The sequence below is a fragment of the Balaenoptera musculus genome, chromosome 11, assembly GCF_009873245.2.
Source record: "Balaenoptera musculus isolate JJ_BM4_2016_0621 chromosome 11, mBalMus1.pri.v3, whole genome shotgun sequence".
Classification (NCBI taxonomy): Eukaryota; Metazoa; Chordata; class Mammalia; order Artiodactyla; family Balaenopteridae; genus Balaenoptera; species Balaenoptera musculus.
In genome coordinates, this window is record NC_045795.1 from 28,539,224 (window position 1) to 28,560,953 (window position 21,730).

The window sequence follows — 21,730 nt, forward strand, 5'->3', positions numbered from 1 at the left end:
ATAATCACGAGTTCTCACCTGCTCAAAATAAGCCCTGAGCCTTTCCCAGCGGATACCAGCCAACGTGGAACGCTTTGCTTCTCCCGAAAGCGCACTGCAGGGGCCTGGCTCATCTGTGACTGGTTGGCGGGAAGAGCTGGGTGATGCTGTCCCACACTGGCCTCCTACACCGCACGCTCTACATCTTCAGGTCCTTCACATGACTGTGCCCTTTCTGGGGTAGTACTGTTCCCTGCTTCTGTGACCCTGTAGTCACGTCATCAACCACAAGATGGACATTTTGACCTCCTTTTGGAGAGAAAAGTCATCTTCTGCTTAGAATTCGAGCTGAATCTGGATTTGCTTTTGCAGTCAGGGTCATGGCACCATGGACTCCCCACTGACCACCCGCTCTGGGCTGCCGTGTCGGACCCCAACTCTATGTGAATTGTACGAGGCCCTTGGGGAGAAGACAGGTGGCAAAATGAGAGAGATTGCACCATAATGTCTTTAAGAAGCCCACAGCACAAGCTCACTATTTTGTGAGCTTGTTACATAAGTGACCCTGGAGGGAAGTTGATCTGGTAGATATCAGAACACATTGCAGGAAAAAATGGAGAAACAGGAGCAGTTCCCAGAGAACCAAGGGCAGGAAATGGCAAATCAGGTTTGAGGAAGGGCCGAGGGTACGGCAGCAACCTGGGGTCAAAGGAGCATCACGACATCCAGCAAGGAATGACAAACACAGCAGGATTGTTTTGTTGCTGCTGTTGTGATGTGATTATTCTCTTAGAGGAAAAAAATGTGAAGCACCTGGTTCCCCCTTTCTCTCTCTTCTCTGAGGACATGATCAGAGGGAAAGGCTTTATTTATGTATTTATTTGGTTGTGCCGGGGCTTAGTTGTGGCAGGCGGGCTCCTTAGTTGCAGCACGTGGGCTCCTTAGTCATGGTGTGCAAACTCTTAGTTGCGGTATGCACGTGGGATCTAGTTCCCTGACCAGGGATCGAACCTGGGTCCCCTGTGTTGGGAGCGTGGAGTCTTACCCACTGCGCCACCAGGGAAGTCCCGGGAAAGGCTTTAAATAGTAGCAATGATTTTTTTTTTTTTTTTTAGATCTCTTATAGATAAAGGAAGTGACAGGATTTGAGTGACTTGCCAAGTTCACATGGCTACTAACTTTAAGAGCCAGTTTTCAAAGCCAGGATCTGTCGGATTCCAAAGCATCAACTCTTTTCAGTCTGTCATGTGGAACTTAGCGGGGAGGGAGCTAGGGGAGTGCAGTGGCTGTGTCCCAGTTCTGGGTGAATTCAGTGGGTTGGAACCTTCTGCAATTGTTATTTGCAGCTTCTACCTGTATTTTAGGTTTACTCAAGCTGCCCATGAGAAGCTGAGCTTCATTTGACTGCCATCTAGTGGTCATTTAATCTCTGTAGGGAAGCTAAGTAGAGTTTTTGATTCTCATGTCTTTGCTGAAGAGCCATGAAAATCATTTAAATTTGCAAAGATGTACATCAAGAAACAAAGAATGTTCCCCCAAATCTTAACTTATGTCACACAGAGAAATCTAAACACACTATGAGATCACTGAAAATGAACTTTGTAAATTATTTAGTCTAACTCTTTTACTGATAGGAAAATTTGATACTCAAGAGAAATATAAAGGATTACAAAGAATGTTCTCTACACATTATCTATGTAAAGAGAGCATATGATCAAGAGCACAGGCTTCAGAATTGGCCTGCCTAGGTTTAGTTCCATCCCTTATTAGCTGGGTGGCCTTGGCCAAGTTGCTTAACCTCTCTGAGCCTGTTTCCTCATATGTGAAAGGGTAACAGAGAAGAACAAACCTGACTCCATAGTGGATCTATTCCTTTAGCTCTAACCCTTGTGCTCCGTAGCCTGTGCTTACTCATGTTGGCTTTGCACCTTTTGTAAAAGAGTGTTGCCTATAGCCTGAAATATACAGGATAGCCTAGTCTCGGGGCTCTGACCTTTAAAGGTATAACACTTCTCCATTAAACATTTGCAGAACAGAGAATAATATTTGTCTTGTTGGAGGTTTATAGGAACATTGTGACCAGACCTATGTGGTCAGCTGCAAGAACAAAGGATTCCAGCACCAAGAAGTTTGCAGCTACCAGCCACACCCCCTCCCCTTTTAGTATAAAAGAAGCCTGAATTCTAACTCAGGTAAGATGGTTCTTTGGGACACTAGTCCTCCATCTTCTCTGTCTGCTGGCTTTCTGAATAAAGTCTGTATTCCTTGTCCCAACACGTCATCTCTCCTGATTTATTGGCCTGTTTTGTGGGGAGCAGTACAAGCTTGGACTCAGTAACAAAAGATAATAATAGTATCTATGATATCAAATTGTTGAGATAGTTAGATATATAGATACATAGATAGATTTAGATGGAGATTACTTGCAACAGTGCTTGGTACATGGTAAGCACAATACAAACATGCCTATTTTTAGACTAAAGATAAGTTTATTATAAACCTTAGGGTAATTAAACTGACTACTTAAAGCCCAGTATAACAAATGTGTTAAAAGCATTTTAAGAGCATAATACAGAGCCTCTGGAAGCATGGCTATTTTATAATAATTGACATGATAGTGGTTAGTCCTGGGAAGCTATTTCAACTTGAATCCTTAAATAGTTGAAGAAGAAAGAAAAGGCAGGAGAGGGTAAAGACAAGGGGTAATGAAGAGGAACCACATCCTCTTTGTCATTCATTTATTGATTCATCCACTCAATATTCACTGTCTACTATATCCTAGGGACCATACCAGGTTATTTCAGGTCAGTGGTTCTTAAATGTGTTCCACAAGGTCAAAACCACTCTCATAATAATACTAAGATGTCAGCTACTTTTTTTCACTGTTGACATTTGTACTGATGGTATAAGTGAGTAGAACTGTTGGTGTGTCCCATGGATCAAGGCAGTGGTACCAAACTATCTTTGTATTCCCTGCACCGCACTCCCAGCAAAGGATATGCTCGGCCCTACCCCGCCCTGCTCTGTCAGTATGACCATTTTTTTTTTTAATTAATTAATTTTATTTTGTTGCGTCAGCTCCCGAGCTGCGGCATGCATGTGGGATCTTCCCTGACCAGGACCCCCTGCATTGGGAGCACGGAGTCCCAACCGCTGTGCCACCGGGGAAGTCCCAGTATGACCATTTTTAACTCATCATTTCATGTAATGCATTAAGGTTGATAAATCTCCTCACACCAAATCTTTACAAGTGAGATTGGTCTGTGGTGATCAGGTTTAGATATTAAAGTTACACTAGATTCATAAAATACATTGGGAAAGTTTCCACCTTTTTCTATAGTTTTGACTAGTTTAAATCAAGCAGTTAAAACACAGCTATGATCCCCTCTGGCCTTGCTGTCTTTGGTAGAGCCTTAATTACATTTCCTATTTATGGTGGAATTAGTCAATTAAATTTTCTATTTCTTTTTGGGCAAATATTCATTCTTTATCCTAAAGTTTCATAAGTTAACAAAAATGTGTCTTGGTGTTATAAATCTCGTCAATCCTCCCCCCCCCCCCCCCCCCCCGCCCCCCCAGGACATAGGGATTTCTATTTGCAAAATCAAGCCTTTGTTTCAGGACAATTTTTTAAAAATACATTTGACTGTAACACATGCATCTATAAAGATGCTTGTGTGTGGTGCCTGATTGCTCACCTTTGACACCAGTGTCAGTTATTTGCTGACTAGAGCAGAAAGGAGCGGCAGGAGATAACGATAGCTTTCATTCAGTACCGTTATCTAAAACACCCTCTCATCAAACCTGTTATCTTTCCTGGGAGCCCCTTGGTTCTCAGCCTTCAAGTTAGTAGGGCTTACAGCTGGTGTGGCTTCCCTTTCAGTTCCACAGCTCCAGCCATTCTGTTGTAGAGGATTCGGGTCTAAGACCATCAGATGGACATTTCAGAGAATCAGCATCTGGAATGAGGTCTGGGGAGCCTTATGTCAAGACTTCAGGCTGTCCTCATTTTGTTCCAATTCTCAAAGCATTTGGGAGGTATTTTTATTATAAATTGTTGTTGTTGTTTCCTTATTTGAGAAACAGATTTCCTTAAATCTCTTTCAATCTATCAAGTCGATTTTTCTTTCTATTTATTGTCTTTAGTCAGTTTCAAGGAAGAGGATAAGAGTAAAATGTCATTACTGTCATGTCAGATTGTATTTGCATTCTGTTAATGTTTAGTAATATTTCTAAAAATGCACTATACCATGAAATGTTAACAGTTGCCCTTATTAAAGAATTAAGTTACTCAGTGCACTTAAAATGTAGTTTTACTTTTCATAACTTTATTCACACAATTTTCTAGGAACTGAAATGTAGCTAATAAAGACCACTTATAAGCTGATAGGAAAGAATACCACCCAATAGTTGCAAAATGAAAACCACAACACCTTCTGTGATTAAAAAAAATTATTGGCTCTATACAAAAAATATTGCTGCCTATTTCTAAATTTATTTTCCTTTTATACAAGCATATTCACAATAAAGGTGTTAGTCGTAAAAATAAAAGCAATAATTGTTAGGATTCAGAAAAAAATTTTCACACCCCAACAGTCTAGTCTCTTGAACCTTGATTGGCAAGTAATAAAGTCGAATAGACCCATGTGAGTTCAGCTTTTACTTCCAACAATGGGGCTAAATCCGAAAATTGTTCCTTCAGACAAAACCATCTGCACAGGCATTAGACAATCTCTAATGATGTCCCTTCAAACAGTAAAACTCTACAATCCAAAACTTTACCACCATTTGCCTGCAAGGCTTAATTTATGCCCAGTGTTTGTAAAAGCCAATAAAAAGCAAGTAGAAATTTTCAAACTCCGTTTTTTTTTAACTTAAACGACTTGCCACACTTATTTTCCATATTGTTTCATAGTGGTGTCTTATTCCTTTCCATGATTCAAATCTTCCAGATTTCTAGAAAGCCTGGAGTCATGTATGTGCTCAGCAAGAGTACACAGGCCTTGATGTCTTCCAGACTCTACAGTGGTGCCCCCTTATGCGCGGTTTTGCTTTCTGCAGTTTCAGTTACGCGCAGTCAATTGCAGTCCAAAAGTATTAAATGAAATTTTCCAGAAATAAACAACTCATAACCTTTAAAGTGCACGCCGTTTGGAGTAGCATGATGATCCCACGCCGTCCAGCTCTGGACGTGAATCACCCCTTTGTCCAGCGCGTCCCGCCCACTACTCACTTAGGAGACTAGCAGAATCACAGTGCTTGTGTTAAGTAATGCTTGTTTTACTTAATAATGGTCCCAGAGCACAAGAGTAGTGATGTTGGCAATTCAGGTATGACAAACAGCGCTTCCTTTAAGTGAAAAAGTGAAAGCTCTCGACAATAAGAAAAAAAATCACATGCTGAGGTTGCTAAGACCTATGGCAAGAATCTTCTATCCATGAAATTGGGAAGAAAACAAATTTGGGCTAGTTGTGCTGTCGCACCTCAAGCTGCAAAAGTTAGGGCCACGGTGTGTGGTAAGTGCTTAGGATGGAAAAGGCATTATATTTGTAAAACACTTTGAGAGAAACCACATTCACATAACTTTTATTAGAGTATATTGTTATAATTGTTCTATTTTATTATTAGTTGTTAATCTCTGTGTCTTATTTATAAACTTTATCACAGGTATGTATAGGAGAAAACATAGTATTACGTGAGGTTCAGTACTGTCTGCGGTTCCGGGCATCCTCTGGGGGTCTTGGAATGTACCTGCTGTGGATAAGGGGGGGATGACTGTATCTTGTTTTTTGTATTATATTTACCAGGACATCCAGTCGCGAGTTCAGAAACCAAAAAGTTTATGTGCAAGTTTATGCTTAAGGAACCAAGCAATGGGTGGGTAGTGGGGCTTCAGGAATGACTGTAATCAGTCTTAAAATCCTTCCGGATTCTGTCTCCATATCTTTATACTCTATTTAGTTCTTCCAAATCAGCTTTTTCCAGATGACAGAAAAATGTAACTGTGGAGAGCTCCCATGCTGAGACTAGCTCTTTGTTTCAAATGTTTAAAATCTCAGTCTCTGAGTCAATAATTCAATTTGGGCAAAGTACTCTCAGCTCCATTTCGAGTATCATACAAATGAAAGCTGTATCTCCTCCAAAGAAAGGGATGCTGTATTCAAAAACAAGGGGGGAGGACATACTATGCCTTTTCTCTTAATCTTATCTGCCTAATTTACATCATATCCATCACTGCAAGATGCTTTTGAGAAGAGTAAATCAGCAGCTTCCATTTTAAAAAATCTACTCTATGGCAAGCACTTCATAAGGTACTTTATATAAATCATTTCAAATTCTCCCAATAATCCTGTGAGGTAGGAATTATCATCTCACAGTTCCAGGTAGAAAGAAAAGACTCACAAAGGTTCAGTAAATGTCACATAGGTCTAGAACTTTGAATGCTTTTATTTTACTATTTATATTGTTTCTTTTATTTGGAAAACTCAAAGTAATATAAAATAATTTTCATCATACTCTGCAATCAGTATATGCTGAAGTTAATGAAAAATAACCAATAAAGACTGACACAACTGGCAATACTATTCTTTATTTTCTTTTTGAGGGAGAAGCATGCTTTACAGCACCTGTAAACAAGTCAGTGAAGTATATACTGTTTTGAGTTTCTCCATAAATATATATTATTATTTTTTTGGAATGTTAGAATACCACAACACCAACTGCATTACATAACAGTTACTGAAGGCAAGTCAGGCTACAACAAGGATAAAATTTTATGGCTAAAAATATTCATAGCAGCAACTTTTAAAAGATGATTTTATTAAATCAAGTCATTGCACTTGGTCATTTTATTGCTACAGCAAAACAAGGCCATTAAATTTTAACATTTCTCATTTCTGATTTGAACTGATTGTCTCATTCTGTTCATACATTTCAAGTTTAAATGCAAGCATAAAATGTTTACCAACACATCTAGAGAGCACTTGGGTTTATTTTTTTCTGTGATCACAGTAAGAAGCATAAAAAGAGAATCCTCTGTTACACCAGGCCCATTCTCTCTTCCTATCTTCAGACTTAGATTTTGTAAAGAGGTAACAGCTTTATAGTATGACCAAAGCTTGGTGGTCGCACACACACACAATACTCCTAATATTGAAATATAATTAGGAAAATTAGTAATATTATATTTTTCAAAGAATAGCAAACATTCACTACCAATTTGGCAATGACAGATGCCATGCTGTTCACCTCTACTCTATAATTTATACTCACTCATTAAAAAAAAAAAAAAGATTTACCCCCAAGTAAAAGCTATATTATTACATAGCATTTTATGATATTAACTTTATAAACAGGAATTAATAAAATTCCTATATCAAGAGCAAATACTGGTAAATTGCTAGATTAAAGTAATCGTTTTTCCCTTTGATTTTGGTTTTCTTTTCTTTACTATTTGGTCAAGGGCAAGAAAATAGAGACACAGTACTTGAATTACTTTTCAATTCTGACTGAGCAGTATACAAGCAAACACTTTAAATGTCTCTCAGTACTCATGACCATCTTGATTTTATGCACTGGTGAGAAAATGACCAACAAAAACTTTAAGAACAGCCTGAAATCTGCTGGTAACTTCCCCTACCCCATTATTAGGGTGGGGAAGGAGGGAGCACGTAATCAGATCTTCCAGTCATAAAGCTGGAGGGTGATTTCCAGGGTACATTGTTTTTATTTCTACCTGAAGACTTTCATATTAAAAGAAAATAAGACCTAATTTATTTAAGAAGAAGGAAATCATTCATTTGACAAGTCATTTAAAAACACTAGAACAGGAATAAACAATTTTGTTCAGCAGTGACCTCATCAGAAGAGCCCCAAGGACTTTAAGAAGTTACAATGTACATACTTAACGCACAGATTTCCCCAAAAGCACTAATTTAAGTTGTGAATTTAAGTAATTATGTATTGGAGTTTCTATTATTTTCTATTTCACTTTTATTTGAAACAATATGACAAAATTTCATTAACACAAGATTTCAGTATTATAAAACTAAAACTTAAAGGAAAAATATTGGTTTGGGGGTTTAAAGAACACAAAATAGAAGCATGATAGATGGTACTCAAAATCTGAAAGTCATTTGCTATAATAAAGCTTAAAATCTAATTTTTTTTGCAAAAAAAAAAATCAAATTTTCTACTTTCCATATAAACCCACATATTTTGAGACATATTATCTGTAGATAACATTTTTAAAAGTTCAAGTGTTCATAAGTGACTGTGAAGAAACTGCTATTCACCCACTTGGTGAAAATGCATTTTGAATATGGCCAACTATTTGGTTTTAAATAAGCTGTGATGTTACGTTTTATGACCTACTAAACACTCTTTATAAAGTTGGTTACCTAAATGACAGCCCCAAATATCTCCACCAGTTAGTTTAGTCTAGTAGGTAAATTACACAATGTAAAACCTGAGTATTTACATAATGATAACTTGTCAAAGTATGAAACTGCACACTGAAGTTCTGAAAGTTCTGGAGTTTTGTTTTTCTAACATTACCGTTATTAAAAATCAAATGGAGGGGCATGAAGAATTAAATCACAAGATTATGAAATGAGTAATATTTGAGCCTGTAAAATAAGCAGAAAAGTACGGCAATAAGGCTGGTGTTTGCATATTATATGTGCTGTAGTTTCTAGGCACAACAAGTTAAGGGTTAAATTGACATTTTTAGTTCCTTAGACCTAATGAATTTAAAATATAGCTCATATTTTCCCCAATATATTTAACAATCCAATACATTTTAACTAAATTCCTTTATGAATCCTATAGTGCAAGCAATAAAAAAATATTCCAAAAGTTGAAGAAATTATTTTGATTAGTTCATTACAGTTATTACTATATGCATGGGTGAGTAATCTGGTTTGTAGCTAGGAAACTCCTATTTCATCACCCAGAGTATCACAAACTGCAAACAAACAGGCACAACAGTGTAATCCTGGGTAAGAAGCTAAACATAAAAAATATATATATACAAAGTTTATATCCCTTATGTTTTATGGGAAAAGTAGTGACTATAGTTACTATAAAGCTAAACTGTCCCTCTCAAATGGTATATTTTACAGATTATTCGTAAAGATATCACCATATTTATAGTATAGATCTCTTTAAAAATAATACTACAAGTTTCAATAAAAAAAAACTATTGTGAATTTTCTTTCCTTTTTATACAGATTCAGTAGTATTTTCAAGCAAACTAAACAAAAGAGTTTGCAATCCCAGCACATAAGAAATAAGGCCTCTTTTTTTTCATATTGGCAAAACAAAATATATAAAAACAATTCACCCTCCCCCTACATTTTTCTATAGATATAATAGTTCATATACGCATATTTCTTTATCACGACATCAGCATTTGTTATTTTTAAGTAGCAAGTCAGTTGAAGTTCATAGTGTTGCTTCTGAATCCCTGGAACGCTGAGAACACTGGGTGCACGTCACTTCAAGAAGACATGATTGCTTTTTTCAGTTTCTCTATTTCCACCTAAATGGCAACAGATAATATATCTTTACTTTAAAAAAGTTTATTTATTTTATCCTATGTCATGAAGATCTGATCATAATTTCAAGCCTCCAGATTTTGACTTCCATTCTAAAATCCAATTTCCAATGGTGTAATAAATATTTAAAAAGTTCAACAGATGAAAATATCACAATGCAAGTTCCTAAATGACAGGTGACAATAACAAAAAAGCAGCTACAGTTGTTTCACCCAGAACAATGTTAAATAATGTGAGCATTTGAAAGATCTGTAAGAAAATCAGCCCTAAAAAAACAAGAGTATCCTTGAAACCAAACTAAGAAACATACCCGTACCTATAATTAAACAAAGGGGGCAATATAGAATTTTTTTTTTTTTTTTTAAAGGACCAGTTTAGTTCTATGTTTTTCACTTACTCCTTAGGTGATATCGGTAAACCACTTAACCTCACTTGGTCTCAACTTCCTCAACTGTAAACAGTATGTTCTAGATTAAATTGCCTTTAAAGCCCAGGAATATATATAAAATGCAGTCAATGTGTTAAAAATAGTTCCACTGTTAGGTAGAAGACATTCTTCACTTAACAGAAGTTCACAATTTAAGAAATGTTAGAAGAAAATTAGAAAAATTCATTAAATTTTCACAATAACTACAGAGAGTTATTTAATTTTGACATATTACAAATAACTAAGTTGAGGATCAAAGAGATTAAACACCATGCCAGTGGTTCCATGCAGAACTTGTACTGGTAAGGTCTAAGGCTTTAAAGGCCACAGTTTTTGTACTCTCTTCCCAATTATATGGTATTTTGATCATCTCTGACCTTGCATTACATGTAGAAACATTTAGGCCTTACCTTCTCCTGATAGCATCATCCCTCTCCCCAACAATGCATACAAATAATACATGTTATGGCTAACTTCTGACAAATAGATTACTAAATGATGAGCATTTTGCTACAGTCAAAAAGTATAATTTCAATAAGCTCACAATCTCCTAAGGGATCCTAACCATTCAAGAATGGTTTGCTAATTCCAGGATCTTTCCTGATGTTATTCTTTGACTAATATGATTATTAGCCAAACATGTTAGTAGCATTGGATTGAGACAAAATATCTTCAATCTTCAGCCTGATGAGCTATTATCATCTCTATTCCAAAGATACATTAACCACTGTATGAATTTTAATGCGCGAGGATGTATAGAAAACAGAAAGAAAAAAAAATTGGTAGAAGAGGGAGTGTGGGTGGGGTGAGGGTCAGGGTGGAGAAGAGCCCTGCACGCAGTCAGTAATACTCCTCACAGACTGCTGCCGGTCACATAAATTTAGGTATCCGGCAAATACTTGCATTGCTGGAGTTTCTCTTCTAGCATGTTTATGTTCATTGTTCATCATTAGTCCTTTGTACCACTCCTCAGTATAATTTAATACTATATAATGTTAATGTTATAGTAGTTCAAAGTATTACTTTTTTTTTTTTTTTTTTTAATTTTATTTATTTATTTATTTATGGCCATGTTGGGTCTTCGTTTCTGTGCGAGGGCTTTCTCTAGTTGCGGCAACTGGGGGCCACTCTTCATCGCGGTGCGCGGGCCTCTCACTATCGCGGCCTCTCTTGTTGCGGAGCACAGGCTCCAGACGCGCAGGCTCAGTAATTGTGGCTCACGGGTCCAGTTGCTCCGCGGCATGTGGGATCTTCCCAGACCAGGGCTCGAACCCATGTCCCCTGCATTAGCAGGCAGATTCTCAACCACTGCGCCACCAGGGAAGCCCCAAAGTATTACTTTTAATTTGGGGGGAAATATAATTTCTCTTTTAAACATATGATCCTAAGACTCTAATGTCTTATTAAGTGTATTAAGTATCAAACTTTTCCCACAAAAAAAAAACAAATTTATAATACAGGTCAGTGAGAGGCTAAGTAACAGCTGATTTTGCTGGGAAAATACAATCAAATGAAATTCTTCAAAAAAGAAACAAATAATTCATTTGACTCTTTCCATGATTTTTATGACAAATTAAGTCATATATACAAATTTAGTATTGTATTAGTTCCTCTTGCTAACCTTATTACTTTATTTTCATATATGAATATGTGTTATGTATAAAATATAAGGAATGAAAGTCAAGAAACATTTGTTTTTAATTTTTCAATTTCTACCATGTTGCACACTGGGAATTTAACATATATTTAGAAGATGTATTTTTAATATCTATCTTCTAACATTTATTAGTTTGACAAAAATTTGTTAGCAATCTAATATGTATATAGCACTGTGCTAGGAGCTATGGGCAAAGATGAAACAGAAAAAGATCCCACCTCCAACAGTACAGAAGATGGGCAAAATAAGTACATAATGGGAATAGTGATAAGACAGAAAATTATTACTTATTCATCTCTTACAAAACTAAACAACATGAATTTGAAATAAGAAAAACTGCTTTTAGTCAGAAGACTGGTGGCCAACTTAGTGAATGTGACTGAGCAGGGCCTTAAGAATCTACAGAACTTGGGCATGATAAGTGAGACAAAAGGAAAATCCATGAAAATACAGTCAGAGTAAAAATTCAGACAAATTAACTGTAAGGGACAATTGAGGATTAGCAAGTGAGGAAAGAAAGATAAACTAGGACCAGGACATAAGAGACCTCATTTGCCAAGTCAAGAAGTTTGAACTTCATTCAGCAAGTAATAGAAAGTTTTCGAAAATACTGCGCAAGGGAAGACAAGATAAGAATGAGAGAAACAAACAAGCTAAACAGAAGATAACAGCATGAGAAAAGGACAGAAACAGTGGGAATAAAGAGAAAAAGGTTAGGGGGTACAGCCAGTAGGCCTAAAAGTTAGTGGAATTAGAAGAGACAGAAGTCCCACATCTGCGTGACTAGAAGCGCAACAAACTTTCAACACACAGAAAATCAGAATCTGAAAAGAAGGTGCTACGTGTGACAGGGGACATGCTAAGTCTAAGTTCACATTGGAACATCCAGGGAGTCTAATAGCTGGAAACTCAGGATAGAAGCTGGGAAAAGAAGAACTAGATTTCAATGGCAGATGCACCAGAGCTAATTATGATACTCCTGGACACAGGCGAGCAAAGAGTAGATGCACAGAGAAGGGGGCTACGCACAACACGGAAGGAACACCTCACTTAGGTGAGGAGAGATGGAGAAGTCAGACAGAAGAATGCATGGCCACATAAACCAAGACATACTTTGAAAAGGTGGTGATGGTAAAAATGTGAAGTGCTGTAGAAACCAAAGAGACACAGGAGTTGCCATCAGTAAACCCAAAATGCAAGGGGTTAAGGACTGAACTACAAGTGAAGAATTAGTGACTGCAAATGTATGCTTTTCTTGTTTTTTGTTTTGTTTATTTTTCTTTTTTGCAACAAATGAACTGCAAATGAAAAGAGAATACAGATCAAGAGGGCAGCTAGACCTAAAAGGGGGCTTTTTATTTTTTGAATAAAGAGGAAAATTGAGTATTTTCAGGGAAAGAAAGGAGACTGCCAATAAAGGTTATGTGTCAGATATAAGAGTAAAAATGGAGTTTTGATAATCTGCCAAATACCTTCACATATATTATCTCAACAACTAAAGCTGAACGAGGTAAGTGACTTCTTCGTTCAAATGGCGTAACTTAATCCCTGAGAGCAAAGGTTCTGGAGTCTGGCTGCTTCTATTAAAAATGTTAGCTCCACTGCTAATTTAATCATTCTAAACCCTGGTTTCCTCACTCTTAAAATAGGAACAATAATGCTTACAAGTTGTTATGTATCCAATGAGACAATGTTCAGAAAGTGCTAAGCCTGACAAATATGTAGTTCTGAACTGAAAGTCAGGAGGGTAAGTCAGAAGAGGAGCTCAAGTTTTTTAACAGCAAGTCCTACGTTCTCTGTTTCACAGTGCTAACAAAAGAAACAGGTTAAGTACTGAAGCAAGGTAAAAATAGGGAGGAGTATGCAATACTTAAACACAGAATGGGAAGAGCCTCTTAAAAAAGGCAGGAAACACTTTCTCTGAGGTATGCAGAAAAAAATACAAATAAAAAAAAAATACAAATGAAGACCAAAGTCAGTGAGGATGGAAAAAAGTAAGGAAGATAAAGAAAATAAGTGAAACTGTCTGTCATCAGCAGAGAGTGAAGATGATGACATTAGCTACAAAGTAAACTCAATTCAGTGAGAAATTAAAGTCAGCAAATCTATAGCCATCCCGTTACCATCACCACCCCTGCCCCCAGGCAAAAAAAAAGAAAAAAAAAGTTTAACTGTGAAGAAAAGAGAACTACAGCTCAAGAAAGAAGGAGTGTTGAGTGCAAGAGATCTAGAACTAGACACTTTTAAGAGGCAAGAACCATGTTTGCTTTATTCATGAGTGTATACCTTGTGCCTCGTGTCTATGAGAGTGAGTGCTCAAAAAACATTTGCCGAATGAATGAATGGAATGTGGCAGGGAGTCAACAAGAGATTAATTAAATGTCGACCAAGCTGTAGGGAGTGTCCAACTAAAGCAGGATAGCATACTCTGTGGTGGAACCAATCACCCAGTTGGGTTGGAAAAAACATGCCTAGTTTATGCTGACTACAATCTCAATGCTGGAAGAAATGAATTACCTCTAGATTACTTCTCATTGCCTTCTCTTCTTCCAAATCTTTTCGTAGTTTTTCCAGTTCTTTCCTAAAAACAAAGTATTTATTACTGTTAAGTCTTTTGATTAAACAATATATATTTGACTAAAGTTAATAGGATCTCTGTTGCCTGATATCCCAGAACATAGGGAAAACTTTTAAAGGAAACAGCCATATTGACTGAGAAAAAATTCAAATTCTCTAGTTGAAATGATTCAATACAACAGTTAAAAACACAGCAAAATCATGGCAAACCTGAGATAAAGAAATTTTTAAGTGAATACAGGTAATTTTCCATATTCAGTTATCATCCATTTCCAAGGCAGGACACACAGCCCAAATAATTTGGGAAAATGAATGTGAAAATACGTCACAGTGCAAGGCAAATTATAATTTTTAATACAATAACCTGTACTTTACATATCTCTTTCTTTAATTTTTTTAAAATTAACTATTACATTAAAATCCAAAATCCAAACCAATAAACAAAAAAATGCAGCCAACAATCCCTCTTCTGTAACTCATGTTTTCATTTTTCTAGGTTCCCTTGTATACTTTTATATAGTCATTTTCCCCTCCATTTCATTTTCCAAGAGGAACTCAAGACTTTTAAAATACTCTTTGGAAAGACTTCTAAAATATCTGATAAATAATATATGTAATTCATTAATATTTTTTTTCATTCTACAGCTTATTTAGGAGCACCTATGGGCAATTTGTACGTGGATTTATTATTTCATTATAGCACACTTGGTATCAAAAATGTAAAATGTCAAAATTAACAAATCAGATTGTTCTCTAATTGGTACCTGAGAGGTGCTCAATAAATATTTACTAGATAAATGAACTTACAGTTTATAATGTGCTTATTGCAGAAACTGTGGATAAACTTGCCAAACTTAAACCAAGATAAACTGAAGAATTCAAGAAATATCATGTATCAAATTTTCTCTCTATATATGATATAAATGTGCACAATATATTTTTTTAAGTAGGCATTCAAGATAACTTTATGTTTCTATCTAAGAGATGTTTGTAGAAGTGCTTGCCAACTACAAATACATCATGTTGTTAATCTCAATATTTTTTAAAATAAATAATCCAATGTCAACAAAGAAATGGAGGAGAAACAGTGAGTTCAAAATCAGTGGTAACACGGTCTCTGGCGATGACTATTATACCAGATTCCAGATTCCATGAGATACTCTTAGAGGCCAGAGAAGAAGCTGGAATAGGGGAGGAGCACCTGAACCCTCACCCTCAGTTCAGTTAGATTAGCTGATCTTTGATCTATTTTACCTACTGGGCTTTTGCAGAAGTATGTTTAAAATGTTAACACATTTTAAAATTCTAATAATAATGTTTATAAGAAAAGATCTCTAAATCAATAGAAGATCCAAGTTTGAGTTCTAGCTCTGCCACTTAAGAGCTGTGTGATCTTACATAATTAGCTTTACCTCTCTAAACCTTTATTTCTTCATTTAAAAGAAGGGAGGGGACTATAGCAGGTGATCTTTTAAATTTATTTTAGCTCTAAAAAGTCCCTAACTTTTACTTAGGCATGCCTCACCATATACCATTATCAAAAACTTTCAGAGTTAAGAGAAAGGCCTTACAGATCACCTATCCCAACCCATTTGTTTTATAAATATCCAACTCAACCCCAGCAGAAACAGTGATCAAAGTCCTCTGAGAAGAAAACCAAATGTATATACAGATACACCACAGATCCAAAATAAAATGGCTTTTCCTAATACTTTTAAGACTAACCCGTGTTTGACATTTCTAGCCTCAAATTATGTGTTTAAGGTTCATCTATGATATAACATGTATTAGTACTTCATCTCTTTTTACGGCTGAATAACATTCCATTGTATGGATGTACCACATCTTGTTTATCTATTCATCAGCTGATGGACAGTTGGGTTGTTTGCACTTTTTGGCTATTATGAATAATACTATAAACATCTGTGTACAAGTTTTGTTTGAACACTTGTTTTCAATTCTCTTGGACAATACTATACCTTGGTGAGGAATTGCTGGGTCATATGGGAACATGAAATTTAACTTTTGGAGTAGCTGCCAGACTGTTTTCCAGAGTAGCTGTACCATTTTACACGAGGTTCCAATTTCTCACATCCTTGCCAACACTTGTATTGTTCATATTTTTTATTATAGCCATCTTAGTGGGTGCGAAGTAGTATTTCATTGTGGTTTTGATTTGCATGTGCTAATGACTAATGATGTTGAACATCCTTTCATGTGCCTATTGGCCATTTTTCTATAATCAAGCTACTAGAACCAATTCTATAATCGAGCTACTACTTTCTGTTTTAACTGGTTTGCCTTTTTCATAATTGGGCTAGGTTTTCTTACTCAAGCTTTCCAATTCCTAATTAGAATAACTAGAATTAATAGAGTTTCTAATTATTATGTTTTCTAATTCAAGCTTTTTTGCCTAGAGAGACACTATCAATAAAAATTTCTCTGAAAACAAACTTGCTCATACTAGAAACTTGGCAGATTACTTCTTTACTTGATATAATTTGAAAGAATTCTTTATACATGTGTTAAGTAGTGCTCAAAGAAGAAAATAAGGGCTACTTACCCATGATCCTTTCTTAGTGCTTCCACAACACACAGCAATTCAACAATCTGAGCTTTAAGTTCATCCAAGGAATTTTCTGTTTCTAGCTTAGCTTTGATTTCTAACGGAGTTAGAAAAGCAGCTGTATTTGGTTTAGAAGCACTTGAAGGTGTTGAAAGGTAAACAGATGGCTGAAAACATAATAAACAGAAAATTTTTATTTGTACTTACATTTAATATTACGTTATAAATTCAAAAGATTTTTACTGCAAGGAGATAAATAACTGAAGTAATACTTCCAAGATAAATAAAAAACTTGAAAATCCAAAAAGCAGTTTGATGTTCATAACTGGAAAAACCACTGAACGACCAAAGAATAAACTTGTAATTACTAAGGGTTGTTGTGAGAAATGTCAAGGGCTTTATTTTAAAAAAAAAAGAGAGAAAAGAAGATCCGTTAGATTTATCTTATGGTTTACCTAGTGGAACATCTAGAAGCAAGAATATAAAAGCATTATTAAGGTACTGCTTTGATCCTTCATATTAAATAGTTACTATTTAGAATATCCAGAGAGCTCCAATTAAAAGCAATTATGAAGGATTTAGTAAGTCCATAGAATAGGCATTAAAATGGATCCATGGCCTGACATTCTTTTACCATTTCACTTAGGTAACAGCAAGTAAAATTTCAATAGACTGCTAAGAGCTGAGAGAATTCAGATTAAGTGTATCTGATAAACTGAATAGCAGTCAAATGCGTTGAAATGAATTTGAGGAACAGGCATGATCTTCTCAAATATAAGATGTGTGTCAGTTGTGGTAATACTATCTTAAATTAAAATGGCAAGGGTTTAGCAAAGACTCTTACCACCACGTAATAGATGGAAGAATCCATGTATTCTACCATTCATTCCAGTGTGTATTCAGGGCTTATTATGGTGCCAAGCACCACGTTACATAAGGAGTAAAAGAGTGATGGCTTCTGCCTAAGGAGTGCATGTTTAATGGGAAATGAAACAAATGTATATAGATCTATGCCTTAAAAAAATATGAAACATGTAACATTTGTATTACTCATTTAAAATAATGTGACTCTCCTAAAAAAGATCTACAGAGAATAATGTAACTTAAGTTTAACAGTAATTATTTTATTTTATTTAGTTTTAGTAGGAATTATTTTATTTCCTGGCAGAAGAAATAATTCTTCCTGAAGGACACTTTAAATTCCACAATTTTGATGTTCACAAAGAACCCTACAAATTATACAAATCTTAGACCACAAGGCACCTTACCTTTGGAGAGTAGCACGAATCCTTCTTAAATTCAGATGGCTTTAGCTTGGCACTATCATCTTCTTTTGGTAACTTCAGGATTTTTTCTGGGCTTTGAGTTGGCTGAATGATTTTTTTTAAATCAAGAAACAAAACACCAAAGAAAGAAAAGGCAGTAAGCATCTGGATAATAAAGTAAGTAACTTTTATCACTGTTTTCAGCAGATACTGTTCCAGATATTCCATTATTGTTAACAGGATTTTACATAATTTCATGCTGAATAACACACTTGCGTATCTTGAGGGCGGAAAAACAGCTTGCCTATTAGCAACAAAAATTTTCCCTACTTAGGTAATGAAAAAGCACAATAGTACTTAAGAGCTAATGTATTAACACTAAAGTACTACCAGTATCCCAGGCAATATACTGAGAGCATAAAAAGAAGTTACACATTTAGAGACCAGGATTAGTACTACAAAAAACACTGACTATTTCAGGGGGAAAAAAATGTTCTCATTCCTTCCTGAAGTGAATATGTACCACTCAATTCTAATTACTGCTTTTGGACAAGTATATTGCACAGGTCCCCTGTCCCCTCTCGACACTGTGCTCTGTGGTTATGGTCTTAGGACAACTCTGCTTCTGATTCTGTAACCTTCCATTCCACGTCCTGTGGAAATGAACAGGTCTCTTCCCCCATATCTCTTAAATACAACCCTTGGCCACTTGAGTATAGCTATCTTCCTGATTTTTAAACTTCAGTGGAGCTATAAGTCCTCCCTCGTTCTTATCTTCAGAAGGACTCTGGATTTACTAAATTCTCTGTGCTTTATAATACTAAATGTAACTCACAGAATGTCCACCATTGAAGCGGCCAGGCAATCTTCTTCCAGGCATCTTCGGTCTATTTGCAGTGAGATGTAGCAAGTTTTCTGAGGAAGCTATGTCATCAAAATTTACAAGATCTGGAGAATAAAAGTAAACATATTTATTAAGAGATAACTGCACATTTTAAAAGGCAAAAAAGAACGTCTCTGGATTTTTAACAAACTATAAAATTAAAAAGAATACCACCAAGACTCACAAGTTGACCTGTGCTTTTCATATGCATTTGGAAAACAACATTCACCCTCAAAAACTAACATCCTCTTTACCTGATACATTTTATATATTAACAATATAAAGTTCATGTTTCTAATAGAGACTTAGACCTCAACAAAAGTTCTTACTGAAAGATATAAATCTGTACCACAAGTTGTAGTAGTATGAAAAAGCAGTCATCTTAAGTTCTTGCTTATAAAAAAAAACACGATCTACTTCTTCAGCTCAGAATTAATTACAATTACATATCAAAAAACTTACTTATGAAATGTGCTTTAAAGTTCAAGTAATATCCTAATATTAAAATTTTTTAAACTCAATTTTATCTGGGACCCTGCTGCTTTCCAATTGCATTTCTTAATGTAAACTGAAAGTGTAATTTAATGTCTTCATATATGTCTGTGCATAGTATACTGTAGCTGGGACTCGATCTGTTTATAGTTCACTGTACTTCTGCTTAGACATTATCATGTGTAGGAATCAGACGATAGTTATAAATCTAAGGCAAATCAGATACCAAGAGAAAATGCTACATAAATCATCCATTTGCTTCCCTACCACCAAAGGCTGGTTGACCTCTGATCCAATAACTTGAGTTTAAGGACAAATCTAGGTAATTTGTATCTCTGAAACAATGGTATATAATACCTTCCCTTTTTCTAGATGGTCCAGAAAACCTTGCTGAAGGAGTTGATCTTTAATTTTGAAGCCCAGATATCTATAAGTGATAATAAGAACCCTAAGGTTAATTCCTGGCACTTCCACTATCATTATAATTTTCCTTTGGCCCAGATTCCAAACTAAGAATATTAATCACAGTCAATATGCCGTCACTCATTATGGCAGCAGGTATCTTTTGCCTTGTCTTCCAGGTATGGAATCAGTCTTCACGTTGCCATTGCCTGGAAGTTTATAATGCTTTCTGTCAAATACTTAGATGTCCAAATTCAGAGAATTGTTATTTCTTAAAAGAAATCTAAAGATACTTATCATTACTGCCCTTAAAGCTTACTCATCAAATTTCATATTCAAAGTAATTTATTTAGAGAATTTTTTTTAAAGGGATGGAGGACACAAAGGTAAAACAGGAAGAGGTTACCACTAATTGGCAATATACATTTTGTAACAACTGTAAGTATTTGTTGACCTCTGTTAATTCTTTTCCATCTTCACATTCTGGGATTACTTTGTGTGTTCTATCTTGGGTCTAGTCACTAGGCTAATATATCACAACAGGCAATCTAATGGGCTTGGATTAATTTTTGTGTTGAGTTGTTCAATAATTGTCTATAAATAATTATAATATACAACAAACCACAATAAGAAACACAGTGGCTTTAATGGAGAATGCATTATATAATGTGAAAGACCTTGAGCTTAAACATATATTTAAATATCTCATTTGCTAACTTCATAAACAAAGAAAACAATATTTTAAAAGATGTTAAAAATATGCTGTAGTTTGAAGGGTTAAAAATTGTTTTTACATCGATAAATATGTATTGACAACCTACAAAAAAAACCTTGAAAAGTACAATCCATTTTGGCCTGTGGAGATTATTTTCAAATGCATATTTAAGCAACTTTTAAAAAGAAAAAGAAACAAACAAAAACAAAGGAAGAGATAAAGATAAATTAAAAGGGTAAATAAAAGGAAGATTTACAAAATTATACACCATGCTCATGTAAAAATGTCTTCTATATGTCCAGTTTTGGGCCACAACACCAAGACAAGTAATTTTACTATTCTAAAACTCTCTCAGGTCCTCCATTTAAGTCATTAGGTTAGTAAAATGAAACAGTGCACATTTCTGACTCATGATATACTTGAATGCTTTTAAATTTACCTAAGAGTGGTATCAGTGGATTTATATTTTACACATGGCATAAAAGGCATGACAATTAAGTCTTGCCATCACATTGTCACTCTGCCAGCCATTTACATGTCTACACAGCCTAAGACATGGAATTTTAAAATATCAAAATAAATATAAAATTTTGGGAGAAAAAAACTGACTTTTATGGTTGTCAACTAAAAAAAACTTTTATCAAAAGAATATTTTAAACTATCAAGAAAAAATTTCCAATACGAATTTCATTTTATTTTAAAATGGAAAACCAAAAGGGTTAGAATAGACAGACAAACACGCACACTTTAGTAAAATTACAAAGAAAAATCAATGTGCACCACCTATTCATATTGACTATATTATTTTTCTTTTATAAATTGTCATCTTACCAAAATGGAGAAAGGTAGGATAATTTCCTGACACGTAAGAAGGGAAACATGGCAAACAGGCTAGGAAACAAAATCTGGAAAGAAAAGTCAAGGATAGGAATGTCTAGAAAAAAGACTAAACCAAAAAAATTATTTTACAAAGCAGGAAAAAGGAACAGTTGTAGAATGAATAGAACCATTTTAATGTTTAGCAGATATTGCAGTTTATCTAAACTTACATTAAGATGTGTATTAGATTTTAGATTTATTCTTTTGTCTTTCAAAAGGAAAAACTATGATTAGTATTAATTTCAATATACATTAAACTAGAAAGAAGTCTTTTTTAAATTACTCACTGAACACCAAGACAACTTCTAAAAGAATGTTTTAGTACTAAAAT

At 35.2% G+C, this 21,730-nt stretch overlaps 1 protein-coding gene across 2 annotated transcripts in view; it reads right to left on the minus strand.

Moving 5' to 3' along the window:
• Window positions 1–6,552: 6,552 nt before the first annotated feature.
• LOC118903697 (CD2 associated protein) overlaps window positions 6,553–21,730 on the minus strand; it is a 112,629-nt gene continuing 97,451 nt past the window's right edge. For both annotated transcript variants that reach the window (XM_036869022.1, XM_036869023.1), the window contains 5 exons: window positions 18,864–18,976; window positions 18,032–18,133; window positions 16,761–16,930; window positions 14,138–14,201; window positions 6,553–9,520 (listed from right to left, as the gene is read on the minus strand). In XM_036869022.1, the coding sequence (XP_036724917.1) occupies window positions 9,479–9,520; window positions 14,138–14,201; window positions 16,761–16,930; window positions 18,032–18,133; window positions 18,864–18,976 (491 nt within the window). In that variant the 3' untranslated portion in view covers window positions 6,553–9,478. The remainder of the gene's footprint in view (window positions 9,521–14,137; window positions 14,202–16,760; window positions 16,931–18,031; window positions 18,134–18,863; window positions 18,977–21,730) is intronic.